General features: G+C 39.5%; 1 protein-coding gene and 1 non-coding gene across 9 annotated transcripts in view; both read right to left on the reverse strand.

Moving 5' to 3' along the window:
- Positions 1-19722, reverse strand: part of NCOA1 (nuclear receptor coactivator 1) — a 199887-nt gene that overhangs the window by 87748 nt on the left and 92417 nt on the right. For all 8 annotated transcript variants that reach the window (XM_066266533.1, XM_066266534.1, XM_066266538.1 and 5 more), the window contains one exon: positions 7129-7234. In XM_066266533.1, the coding sequence (XP_066122630.1) occupies positions 7129-7217 (89 nt within the window). In that variant the 5' untranslated portion in view covers positions 7218-7234. The remainder of the gene's footprint in view (positions 1-7128; positions 7235-19722) is intronic.
- Positions 278-353, reverse strand: TRNAT-AGU (transfer RNA threonine (anticodon AGU)). The gene has a single exon. It is a non-coding gene; the product is annotated as a tRNA-Thr (tRNA).

The following is a 19722-nucleotide window of genomic DNA, read 5'->3' on the forward strand; positions in this document are numbered from 1 at the left end:
ACAGTCAGACAGACTCCCGCATGCGCCCGACCGGGATCCACCCGGCACGCCCACCAGGGGCGACGCTCTGCCCACCAGGGGGCGATGCTCTGCCCATCCTGGGTGTCGCCATGTTGCGACCAGAGCCACTCTAGCGCCTGGGGCAGAGGCCACAGAGCCATCCCCAGCGCCCGGGCCATCTTTGCTCCAATGGAGCCTTGGCTGCGGGAGGGGAAGAGAGAGACAGAGAGGAAAGCGCGGCGGAGGGATGGAGAAGCAAATGGGCGCTTCTCCTGTGTGCCCTGGCCGGGAATCGAACCCGGGTCCTCCGCACACTAGGCCGACGCTCTACCGCTGAGCCAACCGGCCAGGGCCTCATCTTTCATTTTTATGTGGTGTGACTTAAGTAATAAATAAAAGTTATTGTTTATATTTTAAATTGTGTCATTCCTGAGCATGAAGTATATTCATGATGCTGTGCAAGTATCACCACTCTCTAGTGGCAGATGGTTCTATCACCCCAAAAGGAAACGCTGCACCAAAAGTACTCACTCCCCACTCCTCCTGGCCCTGCAACCACTGATCTGCTTTCTGTCTCTGCTCCTTTGCCTGTTCTGGATATTTCCCATCAATGGAATATTACAGTAGGTGCCTTTGTGTGTCTGCTCACATACTTTTGTTTTTATCTGACATAGCATTTTGGTTATTTGAAAGGGAAATTCCAGATGGATTAGAGATCAGATGTATAGGGGTAGAGACCGCTGTGCAAAGTGTGACCCCAGGGCTAGAAGCCAGACAGGCAATGGCTGGCCCTTCCTGTGCCCAAAACAAAAACGAGAAAAATGCAGAAATCTGGAAAGACACACCACAACCTAGAAAGCATTCCTCACAACTCAAGGCCAGAGGGAGGTTTAACAACCCTGTGGCGCAGAAATCTCCTGAAGTCGGTGTTTCCTAAAGGGACAGAGGGCAATCACATGCGCTTCCAAGGAAAGGCAGCACACACGCCTGTGCATGTCACAGACGCCAGATCTCCCCGATGGGGACACATGCTCTGTAAAACTATGGGGAGAGAGCACTGTCCCCATCAGATTGGCAGGCTTTTGGTCTGGTGGCGACCAGCCCTGGGGACAAAATGAGGAAGGAAAGGCTCCAGCAGCTCCTAGGAGAGAAGTGGGAAAGGCCCCTCCTCTGAAAGAACAGGATGCAGGACCCATCAAAGTTCCACAGGTACACACCTGCACCTGGCAGTGCTCACCCTAAGGGTTACCCTACAGAAACTCTGGTTCAATTTTCATAGATGTATTTTCAAGACTACCCATCAGAGCACAAAGGAAATAGCTGGGAATTGGGGAAAACACTAATTTCCATGGAGAGGGGATGGATTCCACCAATCCTGTTCCACATGGACAAGGGAAGTGGAGCAGCTGCTAAAGATGGTGCAGGAGTCTCCACGTACCAACAGATAAGAGACCTCAGGGGTCCTCTCACATGGGCCAACCATCTGCATCCAGGATCCCAGCTGTTAGATCACATACATGTAATTTCAGCAGGCAGACATGTATATAAGAAAATCAGTCTGTGTCAGTGTAACAGAGACGATGAGACAGAATGAGAGAGGCGAACCCTGAGACGTATTCATCAAGCCAGTCATGATGGTGACTTGTAGGATGAGACCTGCAAACCTCTTACCTTCTCTTTGAGATGATGTCTAAAGGTTTATAATGCATACATGACTTTGACAGTTCTAAATATATTAAAGTCGTATGTCCAATGTTATCCATTTATCACTCATCTATGGAGTAGTGTACATTATTTAGTCTTATTTTAAAGAAACTTTGACAAGGAAAATAAACATTTATTATAGTACAATAATGAATTCTAAAGGAGTTCAGAATCAAGTAAAGAACAAAGTTCCAGGGAGGAGAGCCCTGGCATGGGGTGCTCAAGAGGCATATACTGTCTACGGCCATACCACTCTGAATGCGCCCGATCTCGTCAAGAGGCATATACTATTAGCTCGATCAATGTTATCCATTATAATCACTTTGATTTATGATTATTTATTTTCAGAGCAAGAGGGAGCCCAGAAAGGTTTAAGAATGAGTGGCATAACCAGAATGATAAGCTTATTGAAGACAGAAAACATGTGTCACACTTCACTTATATCCTTGTAACACCACGCACAAGATGCTGGTTGAAAAGTAGGCATTTTATAAGCACTTGCTGAGCTAAATCGGAATTGTTAAATAAACATAGTGCACAGATACCCACCAATTTGAGATCAGCATTTTAATCCTCACTTTCCTAGAATAGTTAAGGAATGCAGAAAAGGTAACAGGAAGGAGATACAAGACATCTCACCCCAACAATTTACTGAGAAACTCCTGTCCAGGGCCATTGCACAAAGGGCTAGCCACCCCCTGAGGTCTAACATATGCTCCTTATGATTAATGAGTTCACAATCTGTTTGGGAAGACAGCATACAATAACTATGAAAAGAAACACTGCAAGGTAGTTCATGCACAAACTTAAAACAGTTTCAAAATCACAAAATTTCAGTTGACCTTATCAACAGTAACACTCTTTAAACTTTGAAACCTATACTTACAGACCCAAAGAAGCTAATGTTTTCAAATATTTTTAAACTCAATGTACAAAGATATTTATCTGTAAGACACCTAAGAAGAGAAGAATGTAAATCTTGGTATCTGTGATGTGACTGTACAGAAAAAAAAATCAAAGAGGATCTACAGATAAACCATTAAAACAAGAAAGTTTAAAACAATAGATGAATATGAAATCAATACTTCCAAATCATTAGCATTCCTACACATCAATAACAGCCAATTAGGAAAAAAATGCAATAGACGAAACTCCTAAAAGCAATACAAATTCTATGGTACCCTGGACTATCTCTAACTAAAAATAGGCTAGGCCAGACATTCATGGGGGAAATTATAAACTATTGTTGAAAAACAGTGAAGACTTGAATATATGAAAAGCCTTTATATTCATAAATAAGAATACTTTATAATTGAGAGCCTAGAAAATAAAAATGTCAATTCTCCCAAATTTCATCCATACAAGTTAATGAAATTCTTCTAATCCAAAATTCCAGCAGGATTTCTTTCAGGGGAAACCTGAGCAGGGAAAACAATTTTGAAAGCTAGTAAGAGTGACTTGCCCTACTGCTCCATATCAAGGTGATTACCTTAAGAAAGTTCAGAACCAGATCTATTATGCAGGAGCTTGGTCTATAATAAAAGTAACAGAACAAAATGCAAGGAAAGGACAGGGTCATAACCACTGATGTTCTATATGGGAAAAAATAAAATTAGTTGCCTACATTATATCATTTGCAAAATAAATTCTAGATTATTTCAACTCTAAATGTGTATTAGAAGAAAATACATTAAGAATGTATTTAAGTCCTTAAGTAGAAAAATAATTTTCTTAAACAAGACCCCAAAAAGCTCGACACATGAAAACCTAAGGTTTAAAGGTATGTCAACAGACATCATAGAGTTAAACAGATGAGGAGAAATTATTTGCATCAAATATAAACAAAAAGAGTACTAACTAGAAAATTAAAAACAACTCTTACAAATAAAAAGGTAAAAGACAAGACAAACAACCTGGCAGAAATATGGGCAAAAGACACAACCAGAAAATTCACAGGAGAGGAAAATATGAGCAATAAGAACAAAAATTATGATCAACTTATCTAGTTATCAGGAAATGTACTTAAAATTATAACCCCACACCATCAGACTGACAAAAAGTTCAAGTAAGGAGAGAATAGTGTGGGTAAGGATGTGAGAAAAAAGGAACTCACACTGTCATTTGAAGAACAATGTGGCAATTAATCACTTAGTGAACATTGATATGTGTACAGGTCTGAAAGAAACTCTTGTGTATAAAATATAAGGTGTGCATGAAGATGTTTGCTGCAGTGTTGGCTGTAAGACCTAAAATTTCTAACAAAAAGGTTATTTATCTATATGGAATGTCTATCATTGTGGATATAGATATTTCACATGTAGTACATTCGTGTAATACAATATTAATCAAAAGGTAATAGGACTGAATAAATATATGTATATTTATATTTTAAGATCTATGCTAAACAAGTATATTGAATAAAGATACAGTACTATACAGTAGTATGTAAATTTAATAAATGTTCTATATTGCTCACAGATATTTATATATACATAATTATTAGAAACAAATTGGAAGAATTGCAGATAAATAAAGTTATTAATAGCTTTACTACTTTTATTTAGTAAGACTAGGCAGCTGTGGCCTGGTAGCTCAGTTGTTAGAGCATCATCCTAATACAGCAAGGTTACAGGTTCAATCCCCAGTCAGGGCACATACAAGAACCAACCAATGAATGGATAAATAGCTGGAACAACAAATCAGTGTTTCTCTCTCTCTCTAAAATCAGTAAGTTAAAAAAAATTTAAGACTATGCAAAAATGATAAAACATTAACAAAATAATAATATAACAAGATATTATCAATTATATGTGGTGGTATATAGTTTCCTAGTCTTTATCCTTTTATGAAGTTTAAAAATGTCCCTGAGCCCTGGCTGGTTGGCTCAGTGGTGGAGCGTTGGCCTGGTGTGCAGGAGTCCTGGGTTCAATTCCCGGCCACAGGAGAGGCGCCCATCTGCTTCTCCACCCCTCTCCCTCTCCTTCCTCTCTGTCTCTCTCTTCCCTTCCTGCAGCCAAGGCTCTATTGGAGCAAAGTTGGCCCAGGCGCTGAGGATGGCTCTGTGGCCTCTGCCTCAGGTGCTAGAATGGCTCTGGTTGCAACGGAGCAACGCCCCAGATGGGCAGAGCATCGCCCCATGGTGGGCATGCCAGGTGGATCCTGGTTGGGCCCATGTGGGAGTCTGTCTGACTGCCTCCCCGTTTCCAAACTCAGAAAAAACACAACACACAAAATGTCCCTGAATAAAAAAGTAATGTAAAAGACTTTAATTTTATTTATTTTTTCTTAAATTTTCCTTTAAGAAGGACTGACTTTAAATACAGACAGAAATAAGAACACTAACTTTCACAACACAAATCTGGATTTGACCTTGAATCAATGTTCTTCCTAGCATCTGGACACTTATTTATGATTATGAGTGCTTAGTTATCATCTTTCTGTGACAGTCTGAACTGTAAGAGAATAGTCGCTTTTCTTTCTCCAGTCTGGAACCTGGCATTGTCCTGTTAACATTCTTTCTTTCTCCCCACACGAGAAAGAGCATGTAATTAAATGACAGAAGAGTGCTCTGCTGCTTTCCTCTCCAGATCAGTGACTGTCAACTGGAGGCCATACTGCTTTCCCAATCCCAGAAGACAGCTGACAATGTTTGGAGACATTTTTGATACTTACAAGTGACCTGACATTTTGGTTATCATAACTGATATAAATATGCTACTGACAGGCGTGCAGAAGCCAAGGATTCTGCTAAACATCTGACATATACCGGACAGCTCCCCACAACAGACTGGTCTGACTGACAAGGTAACTGTGGAGGTTTGAGAAACTTTGTTTCAGATCCTAGAAGATAAATGGAATAAAATTCCTACTCTTTTTTCAGGTGGCAAGCTATGCTTTTGATCTGATAAAGGTCCCTTCTCTATCTGGCATTTGTTAAAGTCTCCTTAGCAATACTTCTCTTTTAGCCTATTTAAGGTGATCACATTCTATATAACAGTGGTCCCCAACCTTTTTTGGGCCACGGACCAGTTTAATGTCAGAAAATAGGTTGCCAGTTTGAAACCCTGGGCTTGCCTGGTCAAGGCACATATGGGAGTTGATGCTTCCTGCTCCCCCCACCTTCTCTCTCTCTCTCTCTCTCTCAAATGAGTAAGTAAAAATCTTAAAAAAAAACAAAACACAACTCAGAAAATATTTTCATGGACCAGCCTTTAGGGTGGGACGGATAAATGTATCACGTGACCGAGAAAAGCATCTAGAGTGAGTCTTAGCCTGACCAGGCGGTGGTGCAGTGGATAGAGCATCGGACTGGGATGCGGAAGGACCCAGGTTCAAGACCCCGAGGTTGCCAGCTTGAGTGCGGGCTCATCTGGTTTGAGCAAGGCTCACCAGCTTAGACCCAAGGTCGCTGGCTCCAGCAAGGGGTTACTCGGTCTGCTGAAGGCCCACGGTCAAGGCACATATGAGAAAGCAATCAATGAACAACTAAGGTGTTGCAACGCGCAATGAAAAACTAATGATTGATGCTTCTCATCTCTCTCCGTTCCTGTCTGTCTGTCCCTGTCTATCCTTCTCTCTGATTTACTCTCTGTCTCTGTAAAAAAAAAAAAAAAGAGTGAGTCTTAGATGGATGTAACAGAGGGAATATGGTCATTTTATAAAAATAAAACATCGTTCAGACTTAAATATAAACAAAACGGAAATAATGTAAGTTATTTATTCTTCTCTGTGGACCAGTACCAAATGGCCCACGGACTGGTACCGGTCTGCGGCCTGGGGGTTGGGAACCACTGCTTATATAACATACAAATGTCTAATTTCATAATCACTCTTTAAAATCCTGATATCATAATATATTTCTTAGTTCTACTAATACCAGAATGTTCTAAGATAGCAGTCAAAGATATAAAATAGATTTATTTATTCATTTGACAAATATTTACTGTGTCCTTACTATACACATTGTGTTATAAACTAGGGATAAAATACTGAACAAGAACAGACAACGTCCTTAACAAACGGCAGCTTAGTTTGTCGTGGAAGAGCCAGGGATTCATGAAATAATCACACAAACTAATAAAATCTAAAATTATGGATCAGAGCTACAAAAATATATGAGACAGATACATGTATGGTAAATACTTGACATAGTGGTAATGAAAGGATGAGAAGGCTCCCTTTAAGGAAGTAGCGACTAGGCTGGCATCTGCAGAACACTGACTGCTGACTCCAGGAAACCCAGAGAGAGCAAGCTGGGTTGGGGGTAGCACAGTAAGAGAGCAGGGGAAGGAGGAGAAAACGGTGAATGTGTGGGACCCAAAGCAGGCCAGTGAAGTTGGAGTACATAAAACGAAAGCTCTCAAGTGGCAACGAAAATGATAAAGCAGCTCTGCCAGAAATAGACTAAGGAAACAGCGTTCCTACCTTGATGCCAGTGTGTCACATGGCGATCCTTTTCTCTTATGTGAGTCTGGGTTAGCAGGGTCGGATGAACTGTCCCCGAGGCCACTCATGTTGAAAAACTTCACACCTAAAAAGAAAGGGCAACAGTAAGAAATGTATCCTAATAAACTTGCCAACCACAGGGGAAGACCAAGCTTCCTTATGTTATAGAAAATATCTGGACACTGTAGTCCCTCAACAAATAGATCATTACAGCCAACACAAAGGCACCTACATCTCTACAAAAGCACAGGAATCACCAGCTATTAAGTGTTTCTACACTTTGTTTTCTGTATCTGTAAAATAAAATGAATAATTCTTTGTGAAATCATAACACTCAATTATGATGAAAATATTGTTAGAATAATGAAAGATACTGCGATTTTTTTCAACATTTTTATATGTAAATGTAAAAACTGAATGTGTAAGTGGGAGTCAGAGAAATGCTTTTTTATATTTATTTTAGATAGTACTTTGAAAGTGATTTAAAATAATTTTTATTTATAAGGTTTAAGATTTATACTGTCAGGAAAAGAAATAACACATATATGATCAATATTAAACCAATGAATTAGATTTGGTACTTTCCAACCTTGAATTCTATACTCCTAACCTTGTATAGTTAGGCAACAAAGATCAAATGTTCAGTTATGTTAAGATCTTAGTACAGATGCCAGAGAACACAAAGTCATTTCTCCTAATACGCCAGCCAGATCCCTCTCTCACAGGTTATGCCTAAATATCCCTTCTGATCTGTCCCAATCAACCACTAATCCCTGAAGAATTTCTAATAAAATCCTATCCCAGAATCCTATCCCCGACCTTATATTCAATACTATTATACTTTTAAAAAAAAATTTTTATTTATTCATTTTAGAGAGGAGAGGGAGAGACAGAGAGAGAGAGGGGGGGGGGGCTGGAAGCATCAACTCCCATATGTGCCTTGACCAGGCAAGCCCAGGATTTTGAACCAGCGACCTCAGCATTTCCAGGGCGAAGCTTTATCCACTGCGCCACCACAGGTCAGGTCAATACTATTATACTTTTTATATTTTATTAATGTCAAACAACATAACTCTCCATTCTCTTTCACTCCATCTACTAAGGAGAGAAAATTCTTGTTAAATGGAAAAAACCTTGAACTTTTCCTTAAATTCTAAAATTATTCAACAACTACAGCACTGTATGTTGGTGGCCACACTTACAGAGTTTATTATAAAGAATGTTTAGATCCATAAGAATCTTTCACATAGCTTTAATAAGAATGTCTGAGTAAAATCCTTTGCTTTAGTCCTAAAACTGCCAAGTTGTGGTTAAGCCAGGACTTAAACAAGGCCTTTCTGACCCCAAAGCCCATGCATTTAACCACCATGCTCTAGTAGGGGGGATCCAGTAGATTCCTCCTCAGGGAGTGACATTTGAGCAGGAATGGTTTTGTTGGGGTTTATAGGACAGATAAGAAGTATGAGCAACTGGAATTGAGAAACAAGATATAAGGATCTATGTTCTAGAATGAGGCATTTAGTTCCAAACTAGTATCCTAACTGTATCTGAGACTGAAGAAGGTGGTGTAAAGCCAGTAGGCAAGGCCACTATCACAGCAGCCCAGCCCATGCAGGTTCGCATTGGATTCGGACAGTCGGTAAAGAAACAATGGAGCCAAAAACAGATGGGCCATCATCTTTAATCCTAGCTTGCACCCAGCGGACAAGTAAAAACACACACTGGGCTCCAAAACCCACTCACATTCAGTGCTCACAAAGCTACTGACTTATCCGAGTTTCCTAGAATCAAAGGTTTCTAGCTCACCAGACCTATTCACCTCTGTTCCCCATCTCCTTCCTTCTCCCTGCACAAACTCTGCACTAACTGGCTTCTCACTCAACACTCCACCATCTTGGCTGCTTCTCCTGGCCTCCTCCACGTGGCCTTTCTCTGCTCTCTGCTCTCTAATGCTAATCTCAGGAACAAAGAGTGCAAGCTCCCATTCTGCCCCTATTTTATAGTGTAGAAATCCAAACCTTTAATCTAATATACAAAATAGGGAAGTCTCTAATACAAAGTCACTTATCTGAGGCATGATGGGATTATACCACCCCATATCAAAAAGGGTGGGAAAGGCTTAATCCCAAAAACCAAGCCCCAGGCTACAAGGATTCTGCCTGCCCACAGCCCGCCCCCAACACACATTAATATCACCTGGGCGACAGCTTTCACGTGGGCAATGCCATCTTTAACAAAGTGAGCATAATATATATTTTATCTGCCCAACAGGTAGGAACAATATGAGATCTTGTGTTAAGGAAAAATTGGCATGGCATGGATACCAACTGGAAATCAGGAGTAAAACAGAAGAGTAAAAAATAATTACAAGATTGCAATTTTATGAATTGGAAATTTTCATGAACTGCACTTCTAATAAGGAGAAGTCAGAAATGTGTCTTTTTGGTTACAAGAAATAATAAATTCGTGATAATTAGTATGTCTAAGTAAAACCTTTTTCTCTAGTTCTAAATGATATATAAAATGGCTACTCAGCCACCATCTTTCTTAAGAACAATGCAGGCCTGAAGGAAGAAGGACTTACCTACTCAGTAATCCAGCTCAGACCTTCATTGCAGCTGGATGCTGATAGGGATGATTGGATTAGGTTGCAGACAACTTTGAGGAACTGTGGCACTACTCCCAACCACAAATAGAAAAAGCAATCTTGTAGCCACCTTTGCCCAAGGCCTTTTGACAAATCCATATAACCCCTGCCCCATCTCTTCCTCAGGGCTGAAACTCTTTGCTGGTCTCAACCCCCCTGCACCCAGGCATTTTTAAAATAAACTTTCTCTTCAGGAACACACTAGCCTCGTTTGGACTGTGGTTTCTGCCTTTAACTAAAACTTTGTCAGTAGCTCTTTCTCAATACGAAAGGCTGTCATATCCCCTTTTCGATACACTTCAAATTCACCTTTCCAAAATGAACTTACAAGTTCCTCCTCATGTATCTTTTCTCTCAGTACATTGGAGTCATTCAGCCTCCTCTCTCATACCCTATATGCAAGCAAAAACCAAGATTGTCCATTTTTATTTCCTGCATATTTCTAAAATTCAACCCTTACTCATATTCTCTTCTCATCATCTCTTGCTGGACTACTAAAATAGCTTCCCAGATGGTCTCCCTGAGCCACCAGAATAGGCAATCAAAAATTAAGTCTCAGCACGTCACTCTCTTGCTTAAAACCCTTCGCTAAATCCTCATTTCCCATAGGACAATATTCAATCTCAACATAATATACAACGTGTGCATCAGCTCTTATCTAATTGTATCTGTTATAGAATTTGGTCAATGAGTCACCAAACACCTGTCCAATCAAGTGTTTATATATGTTATATACTATTGTTGGTCAAATAAGTTTGTAAATATGATGTATATGTTTGCTTGCTTATAGTTTGCATTGGGTGTGGGAGACAGGCTATATGCTCACAAGATCCTTATAGCCTAAGGCTTAGTTTTAAGATTAAGCCTTTCCCACCCTTTTAGTACTAACATCTTTTCAATGTCCTTCTAAAATAATACTAAGATCTTCTCAAAACTAAGCTTTTCCCAACACCCTTGACTGTTGCAAGATGGGAGGTGGTGCACTCTTATGAGGAATCCCATTTATGCCTCAGATAAGGTGCTTTGTATCAGAGACTTCCTTATTTCTATATTGGCTTAAAGACTTTAAATCAGGGGTAGTCAACCTTTATATACCTACCACCCACTTTTGTATCTGTTAGTAGTAAAATTTTCCAACTGCCCACCAGTTTCACAGTAATGGTGAATTATAAAGTAGGGAAGTAACTTTACTTTATAAAATTTATAAAGCAGAGTTACAGCCTGACCAGGAGGTGGCGCAGTGGATAGAGCGTTGGACTGGGATGCGGAAGGACCCAGGTTCGAGACCCCGAGGTCGCCCGCCTGAGCACGGGCTCATCTGGTTTGAGCAAAAGCTCACCAGCTTGGACCCAAAGTCGCTGGCTCGAGCAAGGGGCTACTCGGTTTGCTGAAGGCCTATGGTCAAGGCACACATGAGAAAGCAATCAATGAACAACTAAGGAGTCACAACAAAAAACTGATGATTGATGCTTCTCATCTCTCCGTTCCCGTCTATCTGTCCTTATCTATCCCTCTCTCTGACTCTCTCTCTGTCTCTGAAAAAAAAAAAAAAAAAAAAGAGTTACAGCAAGTTAAAGCATATAATAATAAATACTTACCAAGTACCTTATGTTGATTTTCGCTAAGTTTGGCAGAATAAATCTTTATAAAACAACTTACTTATAGTTAAATCTATCTTTTTATTTATACTTTGGTTGCTCCACTACCACCTACAATGAAAGCTGGAACGCCCACTAGTGGGCAGTAGGGACCAGGTTGACTACCACTGCTTTAAATCTTGTACACTATAAAACAAAGCAGACTGGGGGGCTGTCTCGCATGGTTCCTGCCATCAGCATTGCAGAGGAGAGGCAGCTAAGATGGTGTTGTGCTGAAGGAGAAGCCAGTTTATGCAGAGTTTATGCAAAGAAAAGGAGATGGGGAACAGAGGTGAATAAGGCTGGTGGGGTCTTTGATTCTAGAAATACTCAGATGAGTCAGTGGCTTTTGGAGCCCTGAATGGAAAGGGAAGTGTTTTCCCACTGTGTGTATTTCTCACCTGCCAGGTGAGCTAGGATTAAAGGTAATGGCTCACCAGTTCTTGGCTCTGTTGTTTCATTACCATCTGTCCAAATCAAATGTGAACCTGCATGGGCCAGGCGGCTGTGATGGTGGTCGTGGCTACTGGCTTTACAACTATATATTACATATTTAATTTATATATAAACAGATTATGTTCTATACTATGTACATATATCTACACATATATAGATTATATATACATTAATTTTAGTTTCAACCCAAAGGAGACTCTAAAAATAAAATCCTTGGTAATATCTCCCGTTCCCAGAAAAGGTAAATAGTAGTCAGAAAACTTAAAATTTATCTCAATATTGAGTAGCTCAACTTAACTTAGCAACAAATATTTATTGAGCTCCGACTATATGCCCATGTTTATTCCAGGTACTGGGGATACAGCTGTGAATAAAATTCATAAAAATCACTGTCCTCATAGATCTCCATTCTACTGTGAGGGAGATAGACAATAAATAAAATTAAAAAGCATTATTAGAAGGTGATAAGCGTGGAGGAAAATACGCAACAAGAGAGGTTGTAAGTGTATGAAGGGGGAGGGGCAGTGATTTCAAGTAGGCAGCCTGAGAAGGTGAGATATGTGAGAAGGTGAGGTATGAGCAAAGATTTGAGGAAGAGAAAATGGTATCTGGAATGACAGGGCTCCTGGCAGGGAAAAAAGGAAGGGCGCAGGCCCAAGGCTGAAGCACAACTATGCTTTTGAGAAACATGAAAGAGATCGGTGAGGCTAGAACAGACGGGTGAGGGAGGAGGACATGAGACCAGAGAGATGATAGGAGGTTCTATACTGTAAGGCCTTAAAAACCTCTTTAAGACTGTAGCTTTACTCTGAGTGAAGAGCCAGTCATTGGAGGGTTAAGAAGAGAGGAATTACAAGATCTAACCTTATTCTATGATTTCCTCTATGAAGGGTAAGTGCATCTTTCTCATCTCAGTAATTTGGTATCTAAGTTTCCAACTGCTACATGGAAAGTTGGGTATCACACTGTCACCTCAAACTCAACATGTATAAAATATGATGGACTTTTAAGTTCCAGATTACTATTAATGATAAATAAATGAGATGAGGGCATTACAGATTAATGTCATCATAAAAACATCTGTTAAACCTCTTGTTGAGGGAGAGAGGAAGGACCTGTATTAGGAAAATAATTCCTCTTTAAGGTGGACAACCTCAGTGCAAAGGCAAATATGCCTGTAAAAGCCAGTAGCCGTGGCCAGCATCACAGCCGCCTGGCCTATGCAGATTCGCATTTGATTCGGACAGATGGTAATGAAACAACGGAGCCAAGAACTGGTGGGCTATTACCTTTAATCCTAGCTGGCACTCGGCGGGCAAAAAGATACACACAGTGCGAAAACACTTCCCTTTCCATTCAGGGCTCCAAAAGCCACTGACTCATCCGAATATTCCTAGAATCAAAGGTTTCTACCTCACCAGCCTTATTCACCTCTGTTCCCCATCTCCTTCTCTCTGCACAAACCAGCTTCCCCTTCAGCACTCCGCTATCTTGCTGTCTTAGCTGCCTCTCCTCTGCAATGCTGATGGCAGGATCTGAGCAAGAGAGCCACCCCCATCTTATAGTGTAGAAATTAAAGCCTTTAAGTCAATATACAAATAAGGAAGTCTCTGATACAAAGCAACTTATCTGAGGCATAAATAGGATTCCTCATAAGAGTGTACCACCCCCCATCTTGCAACTCAAAGGTGTGGGGAAAAGCTTAGTTTTGAGAAGATCTTAGTATTAGAAAGATGTTGAAAAAAAATCTTAGTATTAAAAGGGTGGGAAAGGCTTAGTCTTAAAACTAAGCCTTAGACAAGTCATCCCCAAACTACGGCCCGCAGGCCGCAATGCGGCCCCCTGAGGCCATTTATCCAGCCCCCACTGCACTTCTGGAAGGGGCACCTCTTTCATTGATGGCCAGTGAGAGGACCATTGTATTTGGCAGCCCTCCAATGGTCTGAGGGACAGTGAACTGGCCCTCTGTGTAAAAAGTTTGGAGACCCCTGCGACTATAATGACCTTGTGAGCTTACAGCCTGTCTCCCATACCCAATGCAAACTATAAGCAAGCAAACATATATATCATATTTACAAACTTATTTGACTAACAATGTCCAACTTGGCAACAACAACCTCTACAACAAAAAAGATGTCAAAAGACCCAACATGGTTTTGTTAGCATCCGTCCAGAGACCCAAACACTAAACAAGAATAATCAGCTAAAAAACAGATTACTTAATTAATAAGACTGCTACCTTCTTTTCTGATGAAGGTCCACAGGAACATAGTGAGGTTAACCAAATATCACACACACAAAAAAAAACCCCACTTAATTTTCACACAGAAATAAAATCTAAATATTTTAAAATTATTTAATACAGAAAAATGAAATCATGCAATAAATTTATAATAATAAAAAAGCATCAACTCTAAACTTTTCAACCAAAGTAGAAATAAGAGAGAAGAAAAAAATGAATAGGGAAGAAAATGAAAGATACTTTAGAGTTTGCTAAAAATCCAAAAGAAAGGCATTAGCTAACTCCTACTTTATGCTCAGAGGCTACTTCTTGTTTCTTTAGTTGTCAATCTTCTCTGCCTCCAAAGACATTAGGTTATACCCATCTGAGAACTCACCCATTTGGAATTATACTGGCTCTCAAAATACTCCCAGGCGTGTTTTCTTATTATAGTGTGCTACACATAATAATTTCCTTGTTTCTCTTCTCTTCTACATTATGAACTCAAAGCCAGTTACTACATTTTTTTACTGTATATCCAATATCTAACATCACACCTAAAAGATAGAAGTGAAAATGAATTTAGAAGTGATTGTTATTTCACTAATATAACAATTAAAATGTTTAAAGGATATTTAGATATTTTTATGGTTAAATCTTTTCTAGAGTCTTCCATGATGCTCTGAAATTCCTTCCTATAATTGATAAGTTGAGCTTTTTTGATATCTTTGTCCCCCTGTTTTCAATGGAGGAAAAACCCCAAAAATCCTGACCTTCCTGGTCTAGAAATTAGAGAACATCTCTTCTAATTTTAAAAAGGTAAAGATAGATTTTGGAGAAGCTACCTACAATATTTCATTATACTGTAGAGACCCAAAGACATGTTACAGCGATACAACTGTAAACATAAATAATACTATCTCACAGACTGGATAATTTTGAGAAACAAATAAATCTGGATTTAAAACGAGATTCCCATGCCTGACCTGTGGTGGTGCAGTGGATAAAGCGTCAACCTGGAATGCTGAGGTGGCCAGTTCAAAATTGCCCGGTCTAGGCACATATGAGAAGCAACTACTAGGAAGATGATGCTTCCTGCTCTTCTCTACCTTCTCTCTCTATCTCTATCTCCTCTAAAATCAATAAATAAAATCTTTAAAATAACAAATAAATAAAACAAGATTCCCTAGACTGTGCTACCTCAGGCTACAAGCTGGATATTGACATCTGTTAAATTTATCTGAGATTCTGGGACTGAGAAGACATCAGATCACATAATTCGAGTGCAGCAAGACAGGCTGGTCTATCAAAATAAGAGTCAATAGTAAGAAGGTAGGAAAGAATCACCAACAATTTGCTGATGATGATTCTGGTATGAACTGCTTTCTGTTTACAAAACAAGAAACAGATAGTGGAATGTAAAACTCCTGATGAGTGAAACTATTATAGCTGTTCTTTTTGTGGAATGGCTTTATATTTGGCAGTAAGGTACTTAAATAAGGTTCATTAAGAAATGTTGGTTTCAGGAAACCAATTTGCATATCACCTTTTAAAAAGAGGTAAGGTTTCTAAGTAAAAGTACCCTATTGATTTAAAAAGACTTGCTAAATTATACCCAAACAATCTCATGTAATCTCCAGAGAGCAGTTTTAGGAACTAGAAACCACATCTATCTCTGTTCAAATGGACCAGACTAAACCAAATAGGTGGGGCTGAAGAAATAGGTCAGTGCTTTGTATTTCAGTCCTTATACATTTCTACATAAAAAATTTGTTATTCATCTCCTAGAGTTAGCTAAGAACAGCATAATCTTAAAAATATGTAATAATTAGTTATTAAACAACTCCAATATAATACACTTGAAAATATTTAGCAGAGTCCCTTGCCAGATAGCTTTGTTGGTTAACCAGAGTACGGTCCCAATAAGCCAAGGTTGCAGGTTAGATCCCCGGTCAGGGCACATACAAGAAGCAATCAATGAATGCATAAATAAGTGCAACAACAAATCGATGCCTCTCTCTCTATCTTCCCCTTTAAAATCAATAAATTTTATCAGCTTTTTTAATAAAAGAAAATACTTAGCAGACAATTAGCACAGAAAAGCATAGGTATGATGAGAGGGACAGTCTGAGAGCTAAATCTCCCCAATTTGACAGCTGTATGAAAGTATCACACAGGATAAATGATAAAGAGCTCATGTACTGGGTTAACTGATATAAAGAAACGTTTTTCAAGGGGCCAGTGGCACAATGAATAATACATCTGACTACTGATCAGAAATTTTCTTTCTTCTTTTTCTATTTTGTATTTTTTTGAAGTGAGAGGCAGAAGGCAGAAAGATAAGACTCCTGCATGTGCCCAACTGGGATCCACCCAGCATGCCCACTAAGAGGCGATGCTCTGCCCATCTAGGGTGCTGCTCCATTAAAACTGGAGCCATTCTAGCGTTTGAGGCACAGGCCATGGAGCCATCCTCAGTGCCTAGGCCAACTTTGCCCCAGTGGAACTGCAGGAGGGGAAGAGAGAGATAGAGAGAAAGGAGAGGGGGGAGGGTGCAGAAGCAGATGGGTGCTTCTCTTGTGTGCACTGACTGCGAATTAAACCCGGGACATCCACACACGGGGCCTAGGTTCTTTTTTTTTTTTTTTTTAATTATTGAGAGGAGGGGAGGCAAAGACAGACTCCTGCATGCCCTCAACCAGGATCCACCTGGTTGTTTAGCAACCAAGGTACTCTTAGCACCTGAAGTGGAGGCTATGGAGCCATCCTCACCACCCCAAGCAAACTCACTGGAACCAATCAAGCCATGTATATGGGAGGGAGGGAGGAAGAGAGAGAGAAAGAGAAAGAGTGCGCGCACGCAAAGTGAGAGGGGGAGGGGTGGAGAAGCAGATGGTTACTTCTGTGTGCCCTGACTGGGAATCGAACTGGGAACATCCACATGCTGGGCCAATGCTCTACCACTGAGCTTCTGGCCAGGTCTCAGAAATGTTTCTCAAACTGGAGTCTTTACACACCTACAGTTCTCTAAAAGAAGTTTTCATTTTGGTTTCATTTCAATGACAACTAAAATCTTTCTCACATGTAAGAAACATATTTTCTAGCTAATGACTGAACAAGGATTTCCTTAAATGTCTAGAAATAAAAATTCTCTCTGAATCCACAAAGCAAGAGATCAAAATTCAGATGGTGGCTATTCCTAGCCCCTGCCTCATAAGCCTCTGCCAATATCTTAACCATTATTGTCAGAAGTAAAAACAAAGGCAAAGAAATAAATTGAAAAAAATGAATTATTAAAAATACAGTGTTTTATATAACTGATTCTATAAAATATCAAATTTTTCTTCCAGTGTTTTTTTGTAAAAGAACATCCTGTACAAAGTCTTTTAAATTTATTATGCTAATAAAGACATAAAGATGGGATAACTTTTGTGTGTGTGTGTGTGTGTGTGTGTGTTAGAGATTGAAAGAGGGATAGGCAGGAAGGGAGAGAGATAAGCATCAATTCTTCGTTAGGGCTCCTTTGCTGTTCATTGATTACACTGGGGAACAATTTATTTTTTCATTTTCTGTTGCATGAGGTTTTAGAACTGTTTCTATATATCTCTGCATCACTGATTCCAAATATGAAATCCGTTTTTTGGTGCATGCTCTTGCTTTTATGTAATTTTAATTTCTTTTTGTTACAGTTAATGGCATGCATTGGTTTTTAAATTGGAGTTAAAGGGCAACGACTTTTGGATTGAACATAACCACAAGGCAATTAATGTTTTACAAACATCATTTTTACATCATTGTAGTTGTTTTCAAATGTAAAAAATTATTATCTGATAAAAACACCCTTTTATTTTGTTTTAAGATTGAATCATGGCTTCTTCGAGTAGGCGTAAATGTAATAGTCCTGACACCTTCTGTTATATATGTGGCTGTTACACACTTCAACATCAAAAGCACAATATTTCATCATTTGTGACACGTACATATATTGCCTATTTTCAAGTTCCCCTTGGCGATCAAGACAAAAAAATTGGGCTCCTCATATTGTGTGTCATAATTGTGAGGAAAAGCTTTGTGACTGGATAAAAGGAAAACGCAAAGGAATGCCTTTTGGTATTCCCATGGTTTGGCGTGAACCTAAGGACCACAGCAGTGACTGTTATTTCTGTCTGATTCATACAAAGGGCATCGGCAAGAAAAAATGGCATATGATCGCATATCCTAATATTCCTTCAGCAATACAACCTATCCCACACTCTGAGACATTCCCGGTTCCAGTTTTCAATGGTTTTATTTCTTCTAAGGGCGAAGAAAGTAAACATGGTGATCAAGTGTATTTTGATAAGATGCATGAGGAAATGGTTGTAGAATCTGAAGAGTCTTCTTCTGATGCCAAGCAGTCATTAACCCCTCAGCAGTTTAGCCAACCCTAACTGAATGACTTAGTAAGAATGACATAAAAATTGTCCTCGACTTTCTGAAGTATGAGGAGCATAACTGGATCATTTGTGTGGATCTTAAAATGGTAAATTTCCTGCTAGGACAACAGAGAGGTTTCACAAAGTATCCTTGCTTTCTGTGTTTGTGGGACAGCCGAGCTTGGGAAAAACACTGGACACAGAAGGAGTGGCCAAAACGTGAAGCTCTGGAAGTAGGGATGCAAAATATTGTGAATGAACCTGTAGTTAATCGAGACAGGATCATTTTTCCCCTACTTCACATCAAACTTGGCTTAATGAAGCAGTTTGTTCAGGCTTTGAATAGAGAAAGTGAATGCTTTCAACATATTATTTCTGCTTTTCCTGCCTTGTCTTTTGAGAAGAAAAAATCAGGTGTATTTGATGGACCTCAACTCGAACACTCATACGTGACGAAGAATTTGCCAGGAAGATGAATAAGGAGGAGAAAGCAGCATGGCAGTCTTTTGTGGCAGTTACAAAGAACTTCCTTGGCAACAAAAAAGCAGGAAACTATAAAACTTCTGGTTCAAAGGATGCTGTTGGCTTTCCGTAACATTGGATGTAGCATGAGCGTTAAGATTCACTTCCTAAACAGTTGCCTTGATAAGTTTCCTGAAAATCTTGGAGCTGTTAGTGATGAGCAGATTACTGATGGAACATCAAATGAGATTGTCCTCAACAAGTACACAAATGCAAGAGCTACAAACACAAATTTTTTCCTGAATAGAATTTAAATAAGTTTTGCGCAAATTTTATGATTAAAGTAAGTGTTTTAATATGTTCTATTTCGAAATTGTAGACAAATTCTGAGGCAATCACATCTTTTAGTGTATTTATTGCATTATATAAATTATTATATTTACACAAAGATGATGCCCAAGAAGACATTCTACTTCATTATGTTAAACTAAATGTTGAAAATTTTACACTAAGATGAAAACCTAAAATCTTGAATTGCAAAAATACTGTAGCTTACAGAAAAAAACTAATGTCAGATTTGAGATCAGCACACTCGAATTAGGTAAGAACAAGTGTTTTCGTGGATGCAACAAAAATTTTGTTCCCCAGTGTTACTTTCTCTTATGTGCCTTGATGGGGGAGTGGGGGACTACAGCAGAGCAGAGTGACCCCTTGCTCAAGCCAGAGATCTTGGGC

Source organism: Saccopteryx bilineata, chromosome 3 (assembly GCF_036850765.1).
Source record: "Saccopteryx bilineata isolate mSacBil1 chromosome 3, mSacBil1_pri_phased_curated, whole genome shotgun sequence".
Lineage (NCBI taxonomy): Eukaryota > Metazoa > Chordata > Mammalia > Chiroptera > Emballonuridae > Saccopteryx > Saccopteryx bilineata.